This window comes from Nipponia nippon, unplaced genomic scaffold (assembly GCF_047370975.1).
Source record: "Nipponia nippon isolate SJK-2023a ecotype South Korea unplaced genomic scaffold, ASM4737097v1 scaffold_36, whole genome shotgun sequence".
Taxonomy (NCBI): Eukaryota; Metazoa; Chordata; class Aves; order Pelecaniformes; family Threskiornithidae; genus Nipponia; species Nipponia nippon.
In genome coordinates this window covers 842,949-859,848 of record NW_028262354.1, presented here as the reverse complement: position 1 = coordinate 859,848, position 16,900 = coordinate 842,949, and the positions used below count along the sequence as shown (strand labels likewise).

At 57.2% G+C, this 16,900-nt stretch overlaps 3 protein-coding genes across 12 annotated transcripts; all 3 read right to left on the bottom strand.

Annotated features, from left to right (window-relative positions):
* Window positions 1–231: 231 nt before the first annotated feature.
* Window positions 232–4,102, bottom strand: LOC148053812 (translocon-associated protein subunit beta-like). 8 transcript variants are annotated; one of them, XM_087772025.1, is made up of 7 exons: window positions 4,041–4,102; window positions 2,348–2,515; window positions 1,992–2,138; window positions 1,192–1,449; window positions 936–1,057; window positions 683–803; window positions 232–371 (listed from the first exon to the last, which is right to left on the bottom strand). In XM_087772025.1, exons 5-7 carry the CDS (start codon window positions 1,034–1,036, stop codon window positions 264–266), a joined length of 330 nt encoding a protein of 109 aa, XP_087628151.1. In that variant the 5' UTR covers window positions 1,037–1,057; window positions 1,192–1,449; window positions 1,992–2,138; window positions 2,348–2,515; window positions 4,041–4,102; the 3' UTR covers window positions 232–263. The 8 variants fall into 8 exon arrangements, 5 of the variants coding, with proteins under 5 accessions (XP_087628151.1, XP_087628153.1, XP_087628150.1 ...); XM_087772027.1 differs by having other exon boundaries at window positions 936–1,051; XR_015707817.1 differs by lacking the exon at window positions 1,192–1,449 and having other exon boundaries at window positions 683–759.
* A 2,847-nt stretch (window positions 4,103–6,949) lies between these two features.
* Window positions 6,950–11,887, bottom strand: LOC104014434 (cathepsin S). 2 transcript variants are annotated; one of them, XM_087772003.1, is made up of 8 exons: window positions 11,733–11,887; window positions 10,889–11,099; window positions 10,553–10,675; window positions 9,837–9,986; window positions 9,539–9,763; window positions 8,280–8,445; window positions 7,936–8,038; window positions 6,950–7,453 (listed from the first exon to the last, which is right to left on the bottom strand). In XM_087772003.1, the coding sequence occupies exons 2-8, from the start codon at window positions 11,012–11,014 to the stop codon at window positions 7,354–7,356; spliced, it is 993 nt and encodes a 330-aa protein (XP_087628129.1). In that variant the 5' UTR covers window positions 11,015–11,099; window positions 11,733–11,887; the 3' UTR covers window positions 6,950–7,353. The 2 variants fall into 2 exon arrangements, with proteins under 2 accessions (XP_087628129.1, XP_009465359.2); XM_009467084.2 differs by having other exon boundaries at window positions 10,889–11,059; window positions 11,733–11,879.
* Window positions 11,888–12,164: 277 nt separating this feature from the next.
* LOC104014433 (cathepsin S) lies at window positions 12,165–16,574 on the bottom strand. Of its 2 annotated transcripts, none has more exons than XM_087772001.1 (8): window positions 16,257–16,574; window positions 15,816–15,950; window positions 15,480–15,602; window positions 15,094–15,243; window positions 14,796–15,020; window positions 14,424–14,589; window positions 14,102–14,204; window positions 12,165–13,051 (listed from the first exon to the last, which is right to left on the bottom strand). In XM_087772001.1, the coding sequence occupies exons 1-8, from the start codon at window positions 16,257–16,259 to the stop codon at window positions 12,952–12,954; spliced, it is 1,005 nt and encodes a 334-aa protein (XP_087628127.1). In that variant the 5' UTR covers window positions 16,260–16,574; the 3' UTR covers window positions 12,165–12,951. The 2 variants fall into 2 exon arrangements, with proteins under 2 accessions (XP_087628127.1, XP_087628128.1); XM_087772002.1 differs by having other exon boundaries at window positions 16,353–16,573.
* Between the last annotated feature and the right edge of the window lie 326 nt (window positions 16,575–16,900).

Genomic DNA, 16,900 nt, shown 5'->3' with positions numbered 1-16,900 from the left:
CCGCCGGCGTTTATCTGCAACCGCGCAAGGGGACTCTGCTCTGAATACGCAGGCGGGGGTTTGGCTGCGGCCTTTTCCCTGTTTTTTTTCTTTTTTTTTTACAGGAGAAGGCAACACACCGCTGCCCCTGAAGCGGCAGGGCTGAAGCGCAGCCCAGGCAGGGCTTTTGCAGGCTGTGGCTGATCCAAAGACACCCGCGGTTCTGCGTGGGCTAATGTTTGCTCTCTGCTGAGCTCTGGGGTGCTGGTGGCATTTGGCTTTGCTCACTTCGTTTTGGTCTTGGGGATGTCGTATTTTCTCTTGCTCAAGCCCCGCAGCAGCAGCAGCCCGGTGGAGGGCAGGGCCATCACGCCGACAGCTGCCCAGCCCAGCTGGAAGGAGAAATTCGTAGAAAGAATTCAGAAAAACAAAATCCCACAGAGCGGAGTTACAACCATCAGATCTTCCGCCCCTAAGTGTCTGGCCCAGATCCCACAGGGCCAGCTCCTTCGCGGAGGCAGCCGGGAGGGAAACTGCTCTTCCTGTGAGATTTTCTTCTGGACAAGCGACACAGGTGAACCACAACCCGCGCTGGAGTTCTTCAGGTGACCGTAGCGCAAACCCAACGCGCCACAAACGGGCGCTGTGCTGGGTTGCACGATCGCTGCAGTGTCATTTCCATGATTAATTGAAAGATACTTACAAAGCGAGGGGAGAACCTCCTCTCAAACTCACGCTGAGCCAGGATTCTCCCTGCCCAGGAGCACTCATGGAACCAACCTAAAAACGGGGAGGAGGAGGATGGTATTTGCCGCCTTTCCTTCCTGCAACAGAGCACGTGCAGTATGAGTGTAGGGGCACGCATCACCTCCAAACAAGCTTAACGAGCACAGTCAGGCGTATCCAAAGTCCAACAGGGGCTACAATTGCACCAACAGTCAAACCAAATCACTCACCGTCGCCTGTCCACCCTCCTGCGCCAGGCAGGCGATGGTAGCGGAGGTGACGCTGAAGTAACCAGCTTCAGGAGGCCGCAGAATCGCAGCGTGGGACACATCGCTCACTCCGAGATCTGTAACTTAAGGAAAATAGTTGCATTTCATCAAAGGAAGGAAAGTAAGGAGATGGGTAAAGAAGAGAATCGAACCAGGCAGCAAAGTCAGTCCTGCCAACAGATCCCAGTCCTCCGTAGTTACAGACATCCCGACCCACCCAAGGCGGATGCAGCCGCTCCTCCTTCCCCACAGCGCCCTGCCAGGGTCCGGCACGCTGGAATCTCAGCAACGAGGAACGAGGAGAGCAGAGCTGCAGGACACTTAGGGGTAAGAACGAGCGCTGGGAGGAGAGACGTTCCAAACCATGGGAAGATACCGAGCGATCTGGAGCCACCGCGCACTGAACAGCCCAGGGACGATGCCAAAATTCTCTGAGGGTAAAGAATCATCCGGCAGCTCCATATTTAAGGCAGCACTAAACTCAACAAGGAAGGGGATACAGGAGGAAAGTCTCAGATTTGGTATTCTGCTCACTGAGGGACTGAGCCATAGGGAGACGGCAGCTCCGTACGGACAATTAACAGCTGGAAGAACTGAGGTTTGAAACATAAAAAGGCACCGAGACAGGGAGGAGAGTCAAGGTGCATTCTGAGGAGACTGCAGAAAGAGGAAGGCGAAGCTGAAAAAAGTCAGGAAACCGGATATCAGGAAAGCTCACAAAGCCAAGAAAGAGCGTCTGCGTGCATGGGGAGGGGAACATCACAAGATGAAACACGAGGAACTGCGCCAGGCAGCCAGAGCAGCCACAAGGTGAAAGCAGGGAACAGCGAAAGCAGGGACAAAGGAACGGGAAGGAAAAGGCAGATCGCAGGGTCGGACCTTCAAGCAGCGGTGGTGAGCTCAGACTTCGGGGGAGCAAAGAGAACAGCACACCACGGAGCGTAGAAACAGTCTCAAACCCTGCAGACAGACTCACGCAGGAAGATCTGCTCCCGGTGAGTACGAGACAAGGCTTACCTGGCGCCAGCGCTGCAGGTGACGCACTGCAGAGCCCAGTCCTCCACAGCATATCTGCTTAACAGCAACCCGCAGGCCCGGAGCCTGGCCCCTTCCTCACAGCAGGCCGTGCAGAAGGGCAAACACAGCGAGAATCAGGAGCCTCATCTGGAAGCAAAAAGAAAATGGAGTATCACTGATTATTTTCTTGCAAGGAGAATGCAAATAGGACAACTAAATGAGACAATTCGGGCCTTCACATGCAGCAGGACACAAAGAGCTGTGTACTTGGCAGCAATATCGATAAGGGATATCACAGAGCAGGGAGAAACGGCCCCGGCACCACACAGGTCTGCAGCTGCCCCTCAGATACTTACGTTCTTGCTGGAAAGTGTACAGGTACCGGCACAGCAACAGCTTAGGGTGGCAGGCATGGCAGGAGAGAAGATGGCTGTCTCCCTTTTCAAAGCCCCAACAGGTATCTCTGCTATCACCAAAGCGGCAGGGCGAAGGATGGCAGCTTTCCACCACGGCCTGTGCCACCTCTGACAAAACAGCGCTGGTTCTTCTCCCCATCAAATTCCCTGTTCTTCTCAGAATGCAGCAGCTCCTCCCCCAGCCACCGCGGTACCACCAGCTCCCGCCCGTGGCCTTCCTCTCCCCAGAACTCCCCGCTTCAGGCCACGTCTCCCCATTTCCCTCAGCCCAGCAGCTCTGCAGCTGCCTCACAGAGAGGACGAGGGGACCCCACTGCCATTATCTCCGCTACCTGTACACCCCGAGGTGTCAGAGCCCCCTCTTGCTCTGCCAGTGGACCCTTCTTTCCCCTCAGTATTCCCCTGCCACAGTTTTCACACCAGCATTTCCACCCCAGGCTGCTCCTACGCACCCACGCAGCCCGAAGGGCTCCCTGCAGACCAAGGAACCCCCTGGTTTCACCGACTGCTGCCTGCAGGAGACCCAGGGGCCGGGCACCAGCGCTGCCCCCAGCTCAGTGACACCCCCAGAGCTCCAGCAGCAGCAGCAGTCCCTGCCTGGGCTCCCACGTCCCCGCAAAGCCCCCTCCCAAGACCCCCACCCCACCCCAGGGAGCTCTGCCACCCCCACAGACCCCTCCCAGGCTCCCGCTCCATGGACCTGCTCTATTCCAGAACCCCCCCCTCTTGCCCCAGACCCATCACAGCCCTCCCCTGCCCCACAGACCCCCCCAGCTCCCCTCTCTATGGGTCCTCCAATGCCCCACAGGGCCCCAGCTCCCCCCTCCACGGGTCCTCCAATGCCCCACAGACCCCCCCGCTCTCCCCCGCCCCACAGGGCCCCAGCTCCCCCTCATGGGTCCTCCAATGCCCCACAGACCCCCCAGCTCTCCCCTGCCCCACAGACCCCCATCTTCCCCCACCCCCCGGGTCCTCCAATGCCCCACAGACCCCCCAGCTCTCCCCTGCCCCACAGACCCCCATCTTCCCCCCACCCCCGGGTCCTCCAACGCCCCACAGACCCCCCAGCTCTCCCCTGCCCCACAGGGCCCCATCTTCCCCCCCCCCCCGGGTCCTCCAATGCCCCACAGACCCCCCAGCTCTCCCCTGCCCCACAGGGCCCCAGCTCCCCCTCATGGGTCCTCCAATGCCCCACAGACCCCCCAGCTCTCCCCTGCCCCACAGACCCCCATCTTCCCCCACCCCCGGGTCCTCCAATGCCCCACAGACCCCCCAGCTCTCCCCTGCCCCACAGACCCCCATCTTCCCCCCACCCCCGGGTCCTCCAATGCCCCACAGACCCCCCAGCTCTCCCCTGCCCCACAGGGCCCCCTCTTCCCCCCCCCCCCGGGTCCTCCAATGCCCCACAGACCCCCCAGCTCTCCCCTGCCCCACAGGGCCCCAGCTCCCCCTCATGGGTCCTCCAATGCCCCACAGACCCCCCAGCTCTCCCCTGCCCCACAGGGCCCCATCTTCCCCCCCCCCCGGGTCCTCCAATGCCCCACAGACCCCCAGCTCTCCCCTCCATGGGCCCGGCCCTGCCCTGCCCCACAGACCCCGCTCCCTGCCCCACAGACCCCCGGCCGCCCCTCACCGCCGTCGCCCATCGCCACCCCGCGGAACACCGAGTCGCGGCACGGCCACCGGAAGTCCCGGGTGACCGGAAGTGCGCACCCCCGAGGCACGCTGGGAAATGTAGTTCTCAGCCACCGAGGGACTCCGCGCAGGGTTGGCCTGCAAACGCCACCGTTAATTAAAAAATAGACTGCTTTAGCATGGCCTGCCAGGGGCCCTGCCGCCCTCCAGAGAGCCCTGGGATCTTTGCCAGGCTTTTCTGGGGCCTTTCATGGAACCACAGGCGGCTTGGGGATGGAAGGGGCCTTTGAAGGCCACCCAGTCCATCCCCTGCCATGGCAGGGCCATCTTCACCCAGACGGGGCTGCTCGGAGCCCCCTCCAGCCTGGCCTTGGATGTGTCCAGGGATGGGGCACCCACCGCCTCTCTGGGCACCCGGGCCAGCGTCTCACCACCCTCAGCGTGAAAAATTTCTTCCTTCTGTCCAGTCTGAATCCACCCTCTTTTAGTTAAAACCATCCCCCCTTGTCCTGTCGCTACTGGCCCTGCTAAAAAGCCTGTCCCCATCTTTCTTATAAGCACTGAGAGGCGGCAGTGAGGTCTCCCCGCAGCCTCCTCCTCTCCAGGCTGAGCACCCCCAGCTCTCAGCCTGTCCCCACAGCAGAGCTGGGCCACCCTCTGCCCATTTCGGTGGCCTCCCCTGGCCCCGCTCCCGCAGCTCCATGTCCTTCCCGTGCTGAGGACCCCCGAGCTGGACGCAGGGCTCCGGGGGGGTCTCCCCAGAGCGGAGCAGAGGGGCAGAATCCCCCCCTCGCCCCGCTGGCCACGCTGCGGGTGAGGCAGCCCAGGAGATGCTTGGCTTTCTGGGCTGCCAGAGCACATGGCCGGCTCGTGGCCGGCTTTTCATCCCCCAGCACCCCCAAGTCCTTCTTGGCAGGGCTGCTCTCCATCCCTCCATCCCCCAGCCTGTGCTGATACCGGGGGTTGCCCTGACCCCGGTGCAGGACCTTGCCCTTGTCCTTGTTGAACCCCATGAGGTTCCCAGAGGCCCAGCTCTCCAGCCTGTCCAGGTAACCCTTTTGAAGGGTTAGGTTTGGGTTTGGGGGGGGGATTGAGGGAGAAAGGGCAGAGCCCCGGTGTTTGTGGGGCTGATAAAGGGTGCGAAAACTTTCGGTCCTGGCCACGCTCACGTGGGAGCCATAGCTGGGGGTCCGTGTTGGGTCTGGGCTCTGTTTTGGGCTTGGGTTAAGAGTTCTGGAGGGGCTCAAAGACCAAAACAGGGATCCCAGCGAGAAGAAAAGGCACAGAGTCCTCTGGGGCACCAGGAAAGCCAGAGGATGACTTGTGAGGGAACTCAGAGGGTCCTAAGGCCGTTACAGAGACAAAAGAAAGCTCGGGGAGGAAAAGAGGAGCTGGTGATGGGACCTGAGCCGAGAACATCAGCTCTCATGGGGCCAGGGACTGAACAGAGGCGTCCTAATTAGCAGAGAGGACAAAACGAGTGCTCTGTGAGGCAAAGAAGGGCTGAGGAGGGACCCACCCAGCACCCACCAGTACCCACACAAACCTCCAGGACCCTTCCAGTGCCTCCAATACCCTCCCAGACCCCCACGACCCCCAAAAGTCCCCCAGCACCCTCCCAGAGCCCCTAGTATATCACAGAGCCGCCCAGGACCCTCCAACTTTCTCCAGCAGCCTCATCAGACCCTGCCAGGACCTTCCCAGAGCCCCTCAGTATCCTCCAAGACCCTCCCGGTACCCACCAGAGCCCCCAAGACCCTCCCAATATCCCCGGTACACTCCCAGAGCCCTCCCATATCCTCCAAGTGCCCCCTCAGAGCACCCCCAAGCCTCCAGAACACCCCAGAGCTCCCAAGGCCACCCCAGAACCTCCCAGTGACCCCGCTGAGCACCCAAGTACACCCTAAAACTCTTCAGGACCCCCCAGGAGCAACCCAAGACCCTCCCAGTGCCACCTATACCCACCCAGTACCTGCGAGAACCCTCCCCATGCCCCCAGTACCCTCCCAGAGCCCCCCAGTTTGTACATTTGTGTTAAGTCAAAATACTGTTTTGTCCTTCATTGCACGAGGGTCTTGGCCCATCAGCTCTTCGCTGGTTGCTGGTTTTGCTGAAGATATGGTGGGTTTTGGTCCCCTTCCAAGGACAGAGCTGGAGCTGTAGGTGCTCGGTGGTCTACAGAGATCTCCACACTTGGAGAGGAGATGTCTTCAGTCGATAGGGTTTCAGGAGTGAGCAATGCTTTGGCAAAAGGGTTAAGAACCCCCTGGTAACCTATCTGGAGCGCTCAACCGCAACTGCAAAGGCCAATATGGGGTAATTTTGATAGGCGAGGAGACTTGTTCAATTCCCCCGTCTCCCCCAAGGTGGCAGCGGCACCTCAGGCCAGCACAGCGCCCAACTAAGTAGAAAAGTGATTCTCGAAGTTTTCCACTGAAACAAAGTACAAGACATTTTTTAAAGCCTATAGTAAATACATAAAATTAAAGAAAAAGGGTTGGTGGACTTGCAAGCTCAACCAAAAGGTTTAACATGAAAACCTTTTTCCTTCAGAACTGGTTTTACCGTCCCCGTTGGGAACGCACCGGGTTTGATGAGGGGTTGTGTTGCGTGGGCGCGATGGCGCTGAAGGGCCAGCGACAGCATCTATATTTCAATATCATCATCACGAGAACGTACATCGATGTGAACCCCCGGGTATCAGCTACTTTCCCTCCCCGCGCTTCTGGCAGCGGTGCGATGGTCTGTGTCCTCCGCTCCCCAATCACGGACATCGTTTGGAGAGAAACATCGTTTGCAGGGAGGTGTTGTGAGAGGCCCCTGCTTGGGGGAGCACTGCCAGCTGAGAAGGTACCAGCTGGAATTCCCTCTGCCACCCATTCCTGCCTCCAGACACCAAATACAGGCTTTTTGGACAGTGAAACCGATCTTTTATTTTTTTCAAAGAAATTCTGCAATTTCATCAACATCACGCAGAGAGAAACTTACATCTGTGTCATTGTAGCAGTAGTCAATGCTGAATCAGAGAGAGGAAAACATGATCTCCATTAGAACTGTAGGTATCGCAGGTTTACTCTGAAGGAAAAAACCCCACTTTTTTCCCCCAAAGAAGTCACTGGGTGCCTGTAAATCATATTCCAAAATCCTCCCGCGCAAAGGACTCCCTCCCAGCCTGTAAGACAGGCTGATCCAATGGAAGGGCTTTGCCCACAGAGCCAGAAAATGATTCTTGAAGTCAGTAGATCCATGCAAGCGTAGCATCAGTAGTTGAACCGCAGCCTCAGGAGTCCTCTCTGAAGCACGGGGTCCGTCTATATTAGCGGGTAAGAGGCATAACTGGCGATCCCGCAATGGTTCGCGTGGTTTCTTAACATGCGGATATAGCCCTCGTCGCCAAAACGCACGCCCCAGCTTTTGGAACAGGAAGCAAACAGGCAGGCATGAGAAAAATTGAGTTCCTTTGTAAGCGAAGCGGCAGCTTTATCAGCACCGCAGCATTGAAGTGCGTTCATTAACTGCTTCATGGGATTTCTAATCCCGTATTAAGTTATGACAACACTCAGCATCATAAAGGGAACTTAAGGTGAGTGTAAGTGTATTTTAAATGCATTTGAAGTTCCTTCACGCTGCTAGGATGACATAAAGGTGCTTTGGCATGGCTGAGCACGAATCCCGAGGGAACAGTTTAAGGACCAGTACCAACGTTCAACTCTATAACGACCCCCATTGCACAAGCACTCAGCTCATCTCCCTCTCATCTGTATAAATATTGGTCGTTATAAAGTTGTGCGGGTGTCAGTTTGAGCAGTGGGAGGTCACCTAGGAGAAGCCCATCCCTACAGATAGTGAGCACATAGATACAAGAGTTCCGTGATATACGGTCATGCCTCTACCTGTTTTTCACAAGCCAGTAATCCTTTTCATTTAGGGTGCCGTAGCCGACCACGAGCACTCCGTGATTCACCTCCTGCGTGCACCGGGGGTCATCATACACACCTGGAAGAAAAGGATTGTGGAAGCGTGTCATCAGACCACGAGACCTCATCTTTGAGTTGTCAGTGGGACTGAATTCAACCTTCAGCATAGTCACTAACGCTGCTACCTTAGGTTTTGTCATATCGATGCCTTCATCCAGGAATTAAGCCCCAATGTGCCAAATTCCACCAAATTTCATAAGCTTTACGTGCAGAAAGGCACAGAAGACTGCGAAGAAGATCTCCAGGGTAAAAGGACATACCTGACCTGTACAAGAAGAAGGTGGGCTGGGTGGCGTCAATGGCGACAGAGACTGGTCCGATGTTGGCTACGGCATCCTTCAGGGCTGCTTCGTCGGCATGCGGGAGCTCAACGTACTTGGAGCAAGTGGCGGCTCGTGTGGAAGCATTGTATTGACACGTCCCGTTCTGGTGGGAACAAGGAGGAGTTGAGCAGAAGAGCGTGAAGAATCCACCAGGAACATCTCAAGGCTTTCAGGTAGGTGTTTTCTGTCAGCCCTCTTTTACCCTGTGCTACCCCCTTCTTCACTTTTCTTTGGCCACCATTTTTCTATGCACAGGATTACAGAAAAGGCGGCTGGAAGGACCTGAAGAGACCATCTTGTCCACCTCACTTCCCCGCACCAAGAGCAGCCAAACCGTTTCGACAGAATTCTCTGCCTTGTTTCTACAAACTTCCAGTAACAATACTTCTACCACTTCCCTACAGAAACTCTCCTTGCTTCCTCATCCTTCCCATCTGAAGACTCGTGTTTAACCTAAATTTCTTCTACTGTGAATTAAGGCCAGGGCTTCTCATCCTCCCCCTGGACGCAGAGAACAGCGTCTTTCATCTTGGTAGTTGCCCTATGCGTGTTTGAAGATTTATATTCCACTTTTCTTGGACGAAGCTGCTGTTACTTTGACCTGTTTTCAAGACACCAGCTCATTTCAGGGCCTCTCTTTTGTCTCTGGCCATCGAGACTCTCAGCATTAGGATCTTTATTTTCTTATGGCTCTTTCCTTATGACCTTGCAGCAGTCATACAGCGTCTGTCACAGGCAATTTTTAAAAAAACAATCGTATGAACGTCGTTCACCAGAAACCTCTGCCCACTGAAATGGTAGAAACATCAATATCCCATTTTAAAACTATAGAAGATGGAATAACACGGAGAGCTGAGAACAGGGCCCAGGGCTCCTGTCCCATTTTCCCCTTCCGTGTAGTACGTTGCCTAATAATTTATGTAGGACAGAAATAAACATGTAGAAATTCTGGCTCCCCGTCCAGTCACTCACCTGTGAGGGAAAAAAAAAAGTCTAAAGGTCCCTTCCCCAGGTCTGAAAGGATCAGCTGCAAAGGCTGAAAGATGACGTGAGACTGGTAGAAACCAAGACAGAGGGAATTCAGTGGGAGAGGGGGAGGAGGGTGGCTACACGGAGAGCAGAACGAATGGCCACGTTGCTTCCGTGCTCATGTGTTTTTCTGCAGGTTTCACGTGCTGCCCAGCTCTGGCGCCTACCTGAGCCGTGTAGGGGTAGGACGCGTCCGAGTCAATCCCTTGGTTGTCGATGATGTACTGGAAAGCATTGGTCATGAAACCTCCACTGCAGCCTTTGTTCCCGTACATCATGGAGCAGTCAACGAGGTTCTGGGCGCTCAGAGACACCAGCTTCCCCGTCTTCAGCTTCACCTGGGCTTCGAGGGCTCCCACGGCGCTGAACGCCCAGCACGACCCACAGGCGCCCTGCAAAAGCCCCCGAGATGCTCAGACCGAGCACGGGACCGAGACGTGGGGAGGCCCAAAGAGAGCTTCGCACCTGGTTCTTCACATCCGTGACGCATCCCTTCTCCCTCCAGTCCACCGTGTCCGGGACCTTGCTGCCAGGCTGCGGTCGGTACGTGGAGGTCCGGTTTGGCCGAGGAGCAACGTTCAGCCCAGTTAACAAAGCCGCCACTTCCTCGCTGGTCTGGTGGGAAAAGAAAGCACTGGCTCATGATCTCCTTGTCTCTGGTGAGCCCTGCTCTGGGTGTGTTGGAGGTGTAGGAGGATTTCCCTTGAACAGTCTGAGCTGCAAGAGCTAGCAGATTTGTGGAGTCCTTGGCTTTTTATTTTTTACATTTAATTTCTAGCTGTTCATTGGAAAGGGCAAGAAAAAGAAAACACAAAGCTTAACCCCAGCACGAAGAATCCCTAGAAGCTGGTGTGCTTCATTAAACAACACTACAACCTTGGGGCATCGAGGAGGGATGATTTGCAAATATATGTAATGACCAGGACCAGGTCTGCGCACCCCAAATGCTGCTTAAGAAGGAGTTATTTCCTCACACCAGATTGCCTCATGCCAGTAGGCTGAGCACAGGAATGTCTGAGCAGTTTCTCCAGGGCTGCTGGAGTCCACAAGAAGAGGATGGGCTGAGAAGGGTTGTTGGGAGTTTTTCCACCCCGGACGCACTTATATTCCTCGTTCAATCAACCTTGCAGGTAATTGAAGACAAAGACAAGCCCCTTCTCAGCAGCACGGCCGGCACCTACCATGTCTCCCAGGTGGTTCATGCCCAGCTCGTAGGAGTGCAGCCCCAGCGAGTGCTCCAGGTTATGCAGCGTCACCAGCCTCAGGTTCCTCTCCCACGTCGCGCGCCGGTCCCCTTCCTCTTTCTGAAACCAAACGCAGCCTCGCGGTGTAGCAACAGCCCCTGCAGCCATTTCACCCCACTTTATCCCAGGAAAGGCTGTCGGGAGCCCCTGCCAAACCACCCCTGGGAAGCAGCAGTGCTTCGGAGCGCTGTCAGCTCTTCTCCCCGCTGGATGCCGGAGCAGCACCCACCGCATCAGCACCCAAGCCACCTCCGCCCCCCAAGACGCCCCTACCTCATGGCGGTACTCCTTGCCGTGGGTTTTCTTCCAGAGCTGCCAGTGCCAGTCCAGCGCGGGGTCGGGGTGTCCCAGTGCCACCCCAAGCGTGGCCAGGAAGGTGATGGCAGCCAGCAGCTTCATCCCGCTCAGCTGGGACCGGGAAGTCGGAGCGACACGGCACGCACGCTGGGAGCCGAGGGCTCAGAGCTGGAGCCGTGCTTGACCCCTTAGTGACAAATCCGGTTTGGTAAGGGAGGCAGAACGGTGATGACATCCCTGACCTGGACTCCCTGGCATGCCCTTCACAGGGTTTCTACACCGGGTGATGCCAACGGCTCCTGTCCTGCCTGCCCAGACAAGCACCCCGCGGCGGCACTGCCTGCCCCGCTCGCCTGCCGCGTACCCCCAACCCCTGCGAGATAGGAAGAGAAATCCCATCCAGGCCTCCGGAGCTTCCCGCGGGGGGAGAAATCTGCTGGACCCAGCCCCTGCCCCTGCGGACGCCGATGCGCAGGGACACATCCAGACACGCGCCTCGTCTCACGGTTCCGCCCTGCCCGAGAAACCCTCCCCGAAGGCGGCTTACACACCGCCTGGTCAAGTGGCTGTTTTGACAAACCTGTGTTTTCCAGCACCTTAAAAAGAAAAAAAACAAAAAATTCCTATTTTCAGCCAGCTGATGCCCACCAGCTCCTGAGGTCGGGCTCCTAGCTTCTATCCAACTACCCAGAGACGGCTTGGAGGAGATCAGAGATAAGATGGAGTCAGAGTCAACATAAAAATATTGTTCCTTCAGTTTTACTTCCTCAAAGCTCAGTTCCCCTGGAGGGGCGTTAAAATACAAAAGCACTCAACGTACCTGACAAGGCTTCTTCTGGCGGCGGGCACCGGTCTTCGGCTCCCGGCAGCGCACGTGTACGGGGCAGGGGGGAGGCCAGGGACAAACCTAGCGCGTCCCCACCGCCTGGACGCCCGGGACCGCTGACACCCGGCGGCGGCGGCTCATCGGACGAATCACGAGTCAGGAAATGAGGAAATGCTCTGATTTCGTTTTCACTTAGCTGGGAAGAGGGCTGGCTGTGCTGGTCACGGGGTTATTTGAAGCAGGACCCTCAATACCATCAGAAAACGATTGCAGCTGAGAGTTTCCTCTTTCCAGCATCCCAGAAATGAATGGCAAGGCTCTCACGGTGGCTTGTGTGGCTTGTGGAGCCAGCGGGCAGGAGCAGGAGTCACACTCCTCTCATATGATTTTTGCATTTTTGTGATTTGGTGCTGAGCTAAGAGACAGAATGAGGTCAAGCACAGAGCCTCGCCACTGGTTTGCGCAGGGAGAACCTGAGCTCCCGTCTCAGCCGTGTACCCGCCGGACCAAAGCCAGCTCTTAGGGAAAAAAACAAATAAATCACATTTATTCACTTTTCAGTGGGGTAGCACAGATGGGAAGACGTGGTTTAAATACCGCCATGGGACGGAGCCGAGCCGGCCAGCCTCAGCGCTGCGCGGACAGCAGGAGACGCATTTAACGCACGTTACATCGCGGTCAGGCTGGAAACGCGGTCAAGCAAAGCCTCCAGCTGCCTGGCAGCCGCGGTCCAGCCTCCGCTCCGGGCATCCTCCGGGCTCCCGCAGAGGACGGCCCGCAGCGGGGCGCGTTTCTCACCGCCGCGAAGCACCACGGGACATAAAATGGCTGCAAGAAACCATCTTCTAAGAGAAGAGGAGGAAGCAAAACAGTGTCTCAAGAGCTTTGGAGATGCAGCTGAGTCATTTTCTAAAAAGCTGCCGGAGATTGCAAGAGTCAGCAATGACAACAGAGCGCCCTCCACCTAAACAATTGCAATAATTCCCAACAGATTGTCCCTTTTTAGGATAAGTTCCTGGGGAGGCTGAAGAGATGGTCATACTTGATGAGGCGCTTGAACGAAGCCAACTGCGATCGCTCCTAATTTCTGCTGCGTATCCGTAGAAGTGCGAGGGATTCCGGAGGGAGGGAAGGCTGGAGGGAAGCCGGGACGCTCGAGGTCAGCAGGGTGGGCGGTGGCACCTCCGGAGCTCGTCCTGCAGCAGGGAACCCTCTAGACCTGGGGGTAGGCGCCGTAGCTGGCGATCCCGCAGTGATTGCCGCGGTTCCTCGCCATCCGGATGTAACCCTGCTCGCCGAAATGCACGCCCCAACTTTTGGAAGATGGAAGAAGCAAATATTAGACAACGGGGGGTAACTGCCTGCTGCCGTACCACCCCTCGCCCTCACTTTTTTCTCTCCCCATCCCTTCTTTCGAATTTTTTTCAACTCGTGCTTCCTCCCCAGCAGCCGCGGGAATAGCCAAACTCGCATCTTTTGGCCAGAAAGGCTGAACCTCCCGACTGCTTCCCTGCCAGATTTTGCTGCCGCCAGCTCTTCTCAGGGGGGAGGCAGAGGAAAATCGCTTGTTTGCTGTGTGCTGGAGTGAGTCAAAACCACCAGGGAAATTCCAGCTAAAGGTGAATGAATTAGTTTTGTACATTAAAAATACTTTTTTTTTTCCTAAATCTGACCAAGGCCAGAGACGAGAGACAGAGGAGGAAACTGGTGGGGTTTTGGCCCAGCCCTGCCATGAGGGTAAAGGAGCTGCCCACAGCTGGGATTTTGTTGTTGTTGTTGTTGTTTTTAAAAACGTAATGGCTTGCAGTTGCTGAAGGTAGCTTTGCTGACGTTGCAGGGTTTTGTTTTCCAGAGGTGTGCCTGTCCGAGCAGGACTGTTCATTTCAACACTTCTTTGTCTCTCCTCGGTCTGCACTTTAAACAGTGTAAAATGTTCACGAGCGCGTTTTAACGCGAGGGGCAGCCCGGCTGCAGCCATCCTTGAAGCTGTGCCTCCAAACTGGCCGGAGGAGGGGGTTCGCCGGCGTGTCCCCAAGTCCGAGAAGCACCAGCCCTTTGCGCTGACTCAGCATCCAGGGACGCTGGAAACCCTGGAGTTCCCCGCGGAGCAGAAATCCCGTTTTTTGAGCCAGCGCTGAGGAGTCAGGCAGGGGCGTTTTGAGTGACCTACGTCGATTCGGGTTTACAGGGCTCAAGCAAGGGCCCTTTGCAGCACCTTTGCGATGGAACCGAGCCCTGAGCATACCTAAAGCAAGCTGGTGGGCACCGAAAAGCGCGTCGCTGGCGCGTCTTTGAAACCTTCTGGGTGCCCCTCGCAGCGGAGGCTGAAAGGAAAAGCTGCTCAGCGACTGGGTTGGCCGTACCTGTTTTTCACGAGCCAGTAGTCCATCCCGCCCGAAGAGCCGTAGCCGATGACGAGCACGGCGTGATTCACCGCCTGAGAGCAGCTCGGGTCGTGGTAGATACCTGGAAGGCATTTGGAAACAGCCGTGGGACACCTTGCCCCACGTCACTGCCCGAATGGGAATGAAATTCGCTCTTTGGGAGGGGCCACCAAGGCCTGTCGCCAAGAACGAGGGCAACACAAGCGAAACGCAAGCCAAAGCTGAAATAATTTATATTCAAGGACGTTGGGTCGCGGGAAGGAAAGCCCATCCCTTTCTTGCGACCCCCTGAAGGACTCACCAGATTTGTACAAGAAGAAGGTGGGCTGACTGGCATCGATGCTGACAGAGATGGGTCCCACGTTGGCGACAGCATCCTTCAGCACGGCTTCATCGCCGTGCGGCAGCATGACGTACCGGGAACACGAGGCTGCCCGCGCTGTCAGGTTGTAGCGGCACGCGCTGTCCTGGCAAACGAAGGTAAGGGGGAAAATGCTTCAGATCCTGCGCAGGGTCCTGCTCCGCGTGACGCGAGTCAGAACCGATGCTCGCGGCGTTAAAGACAGACGACTCCATGGATTTCCAAAGTGGATTTCCTCTGGAAGCAACAGAACTGTTAATTCCCCCATTTTAAGCTGAACCAACCTAAGCGTTGCCCAGCTCTGGTGCCTACCTGAGCCGTGTAGGGGTAGGACGCGTCCGAGTCAATCCCTTGGTTGTCGATGATGTACTGGAAGGCTTTGGTTCTCCATCCACCACCACAGCCTTTGTTCCCGTAGCTCCTGGTGCAGTCAACGAGGTTCTGGGCGCTCAGAGACACCAGCTTCCCCGTCTTCAGCTTCACCTGGGCTTCGAGGGCTCCCACGGCGCTGAACGCCCAGCACGACCCACAGGCGCCCTGCAAAAGCCCCCGAGATGCTCAGACCGAGCACGGGACCGAGACGTGGGGAGGCCCAAAGAGAGCTTCGCACCTGGTTCTTCACATCCGTGACGCATCCCTTCTCCCTCCAGTCCACCGTGTCCGGGACCTTGCTGCCAGGCTGCGGTCGGTACGTGGAGGTCCGGTTTGGCCGAGGAGCAACGTTCAGCCCAGTTAACAAAGCCGCCACTTCCTCGCTGGTCTGGTGGGGAGGAGCACAGAGGCATTTGTGACATGCTGACGTTTACTTTGCACAGCAGGAGAGCGGGTCCATCCACGCATCCCACCCCACCGAAAGGACCAGGTTTGTCCTTGAAGCCTCCAGGGACTGATGCATGCAGTTGCAGCAGCATCACCAACGCGGCGCGTTTCATCCCCCTTGATCAAACGCGTGGCTCCGCGCTTGAGCCCCTTCTCAGCAGCACGGCCGGCACCTACCATGTCTCCCAGGTGGTTCATGCCCAGCTCGTAGGAGTGCAGCCCCAGCGAGTGCTCCAGGTTATGCAGCGTCACCAGCCTCAGGTTCCTCTCCCACGTCGCGCGCCGGTCCCCTTCCTCTTTCTGAAACCAAACGCAGCCTCGCGGTGTAGCAACAGCCCCTGCAGCCATTTCACCCCACTTTATCCCAGGAAAGGCTGTCGGGAGCCCCTGCCAAACCACCCCTGGGAAGCAGCAGTGCTTCGGAGCGCTGTCAGCTCTTCTCCCCGCTGGATGCCGGAGCAGCACCCACCGCATCAGCACCCAAGCCACCTCCGCCCCCCAAGACGCCCCTACCTCATGGCGGTACTCCTTGCCGTGGGTTTTCTTCCAGAGCTGCCAGTGCCAGTCCAGCGCGGGGTCGGGGTGTCCCAGTGCCACCCCAAGCGTGGCCAGGAAGGTGATGGCAGCCAGCAGCTTCATCCCGCTCAGCTGGGACCGGAGGGGCAGTGTCAGACCCCAGCCTGGGGGTTTTACTTCCCCACCGATCCCCAAACCACCCCTGTCCCCTTTTTCCTTGGCTTGGAGCCGTCTCCAGCTGCGTGGCGATGCTCTGCGGCCCCGGCGCAACCGTGCCGCAGGGTCAGACCCTTCCCGCACGCACACCGGCAGCGTCGCCCCCTCCAAGAAAGCCTCCCCTGAGGAACTTTCCACATCCCCAAATCTTTCCTCTGCTGACTTTCCGCCTCCGTCGCTGCGGCAGCCCTCAAGGAAAGGGAGCAGTTGAGGGGGACGCACCATGGCGGCAGAGATGAGCTCTGTCCCCCAGGCGGGCACAACGAGACCGCTTCTGCACGTTCTCCAGCCAAAAACCACCGCGGGGAGATGCCTCACCTGCCTGGCCGCGGCGCAGCTTGCCGCGGAGCCCGGCTCGGCCTCGGGACGGGCACCGCGGCCTGGGAGTGCGAGGAGGTCCCTCCGCTTGCTGCCGCCGGGAGCCAGCGAACGAGGAAATGCTCCGATTTCGCTTTCTTTTTACAGCGTTTCGTTCTCAAACCACCCTGCCGGCGCATCCTGGCAGGCCCCGGTGGACCCCTCCTCCCCTCCATCACCTGCCAAGCCTTCGCCGCCCACGTCTTGGTGCAAGCGGGGAAAAGAAACTCATTTTTAAGCATCTAAGCTTGCTTTTTGTGTGTGTGTGTGAATTTTTAAGGCGAGCATCACCTTCCCTTCCTGTTAGGGCTCGCCCTGAGCTTTGCTGCAGTCGTTTTTCAATTTGTTTCATTAAACGGAGCGCTTGGGTTTGGGTGTTGGGGGAGACACGGGGGTTTTGGCTGCGAATGCCTGGCACAAACATCTACCCCCAAGCCACGGTGCTGCAGCCCGCACCGGTTTATTCATCGCTCTGCTTTCTTCCCCCTCCTTTCCCCCCCTTGCTTTTC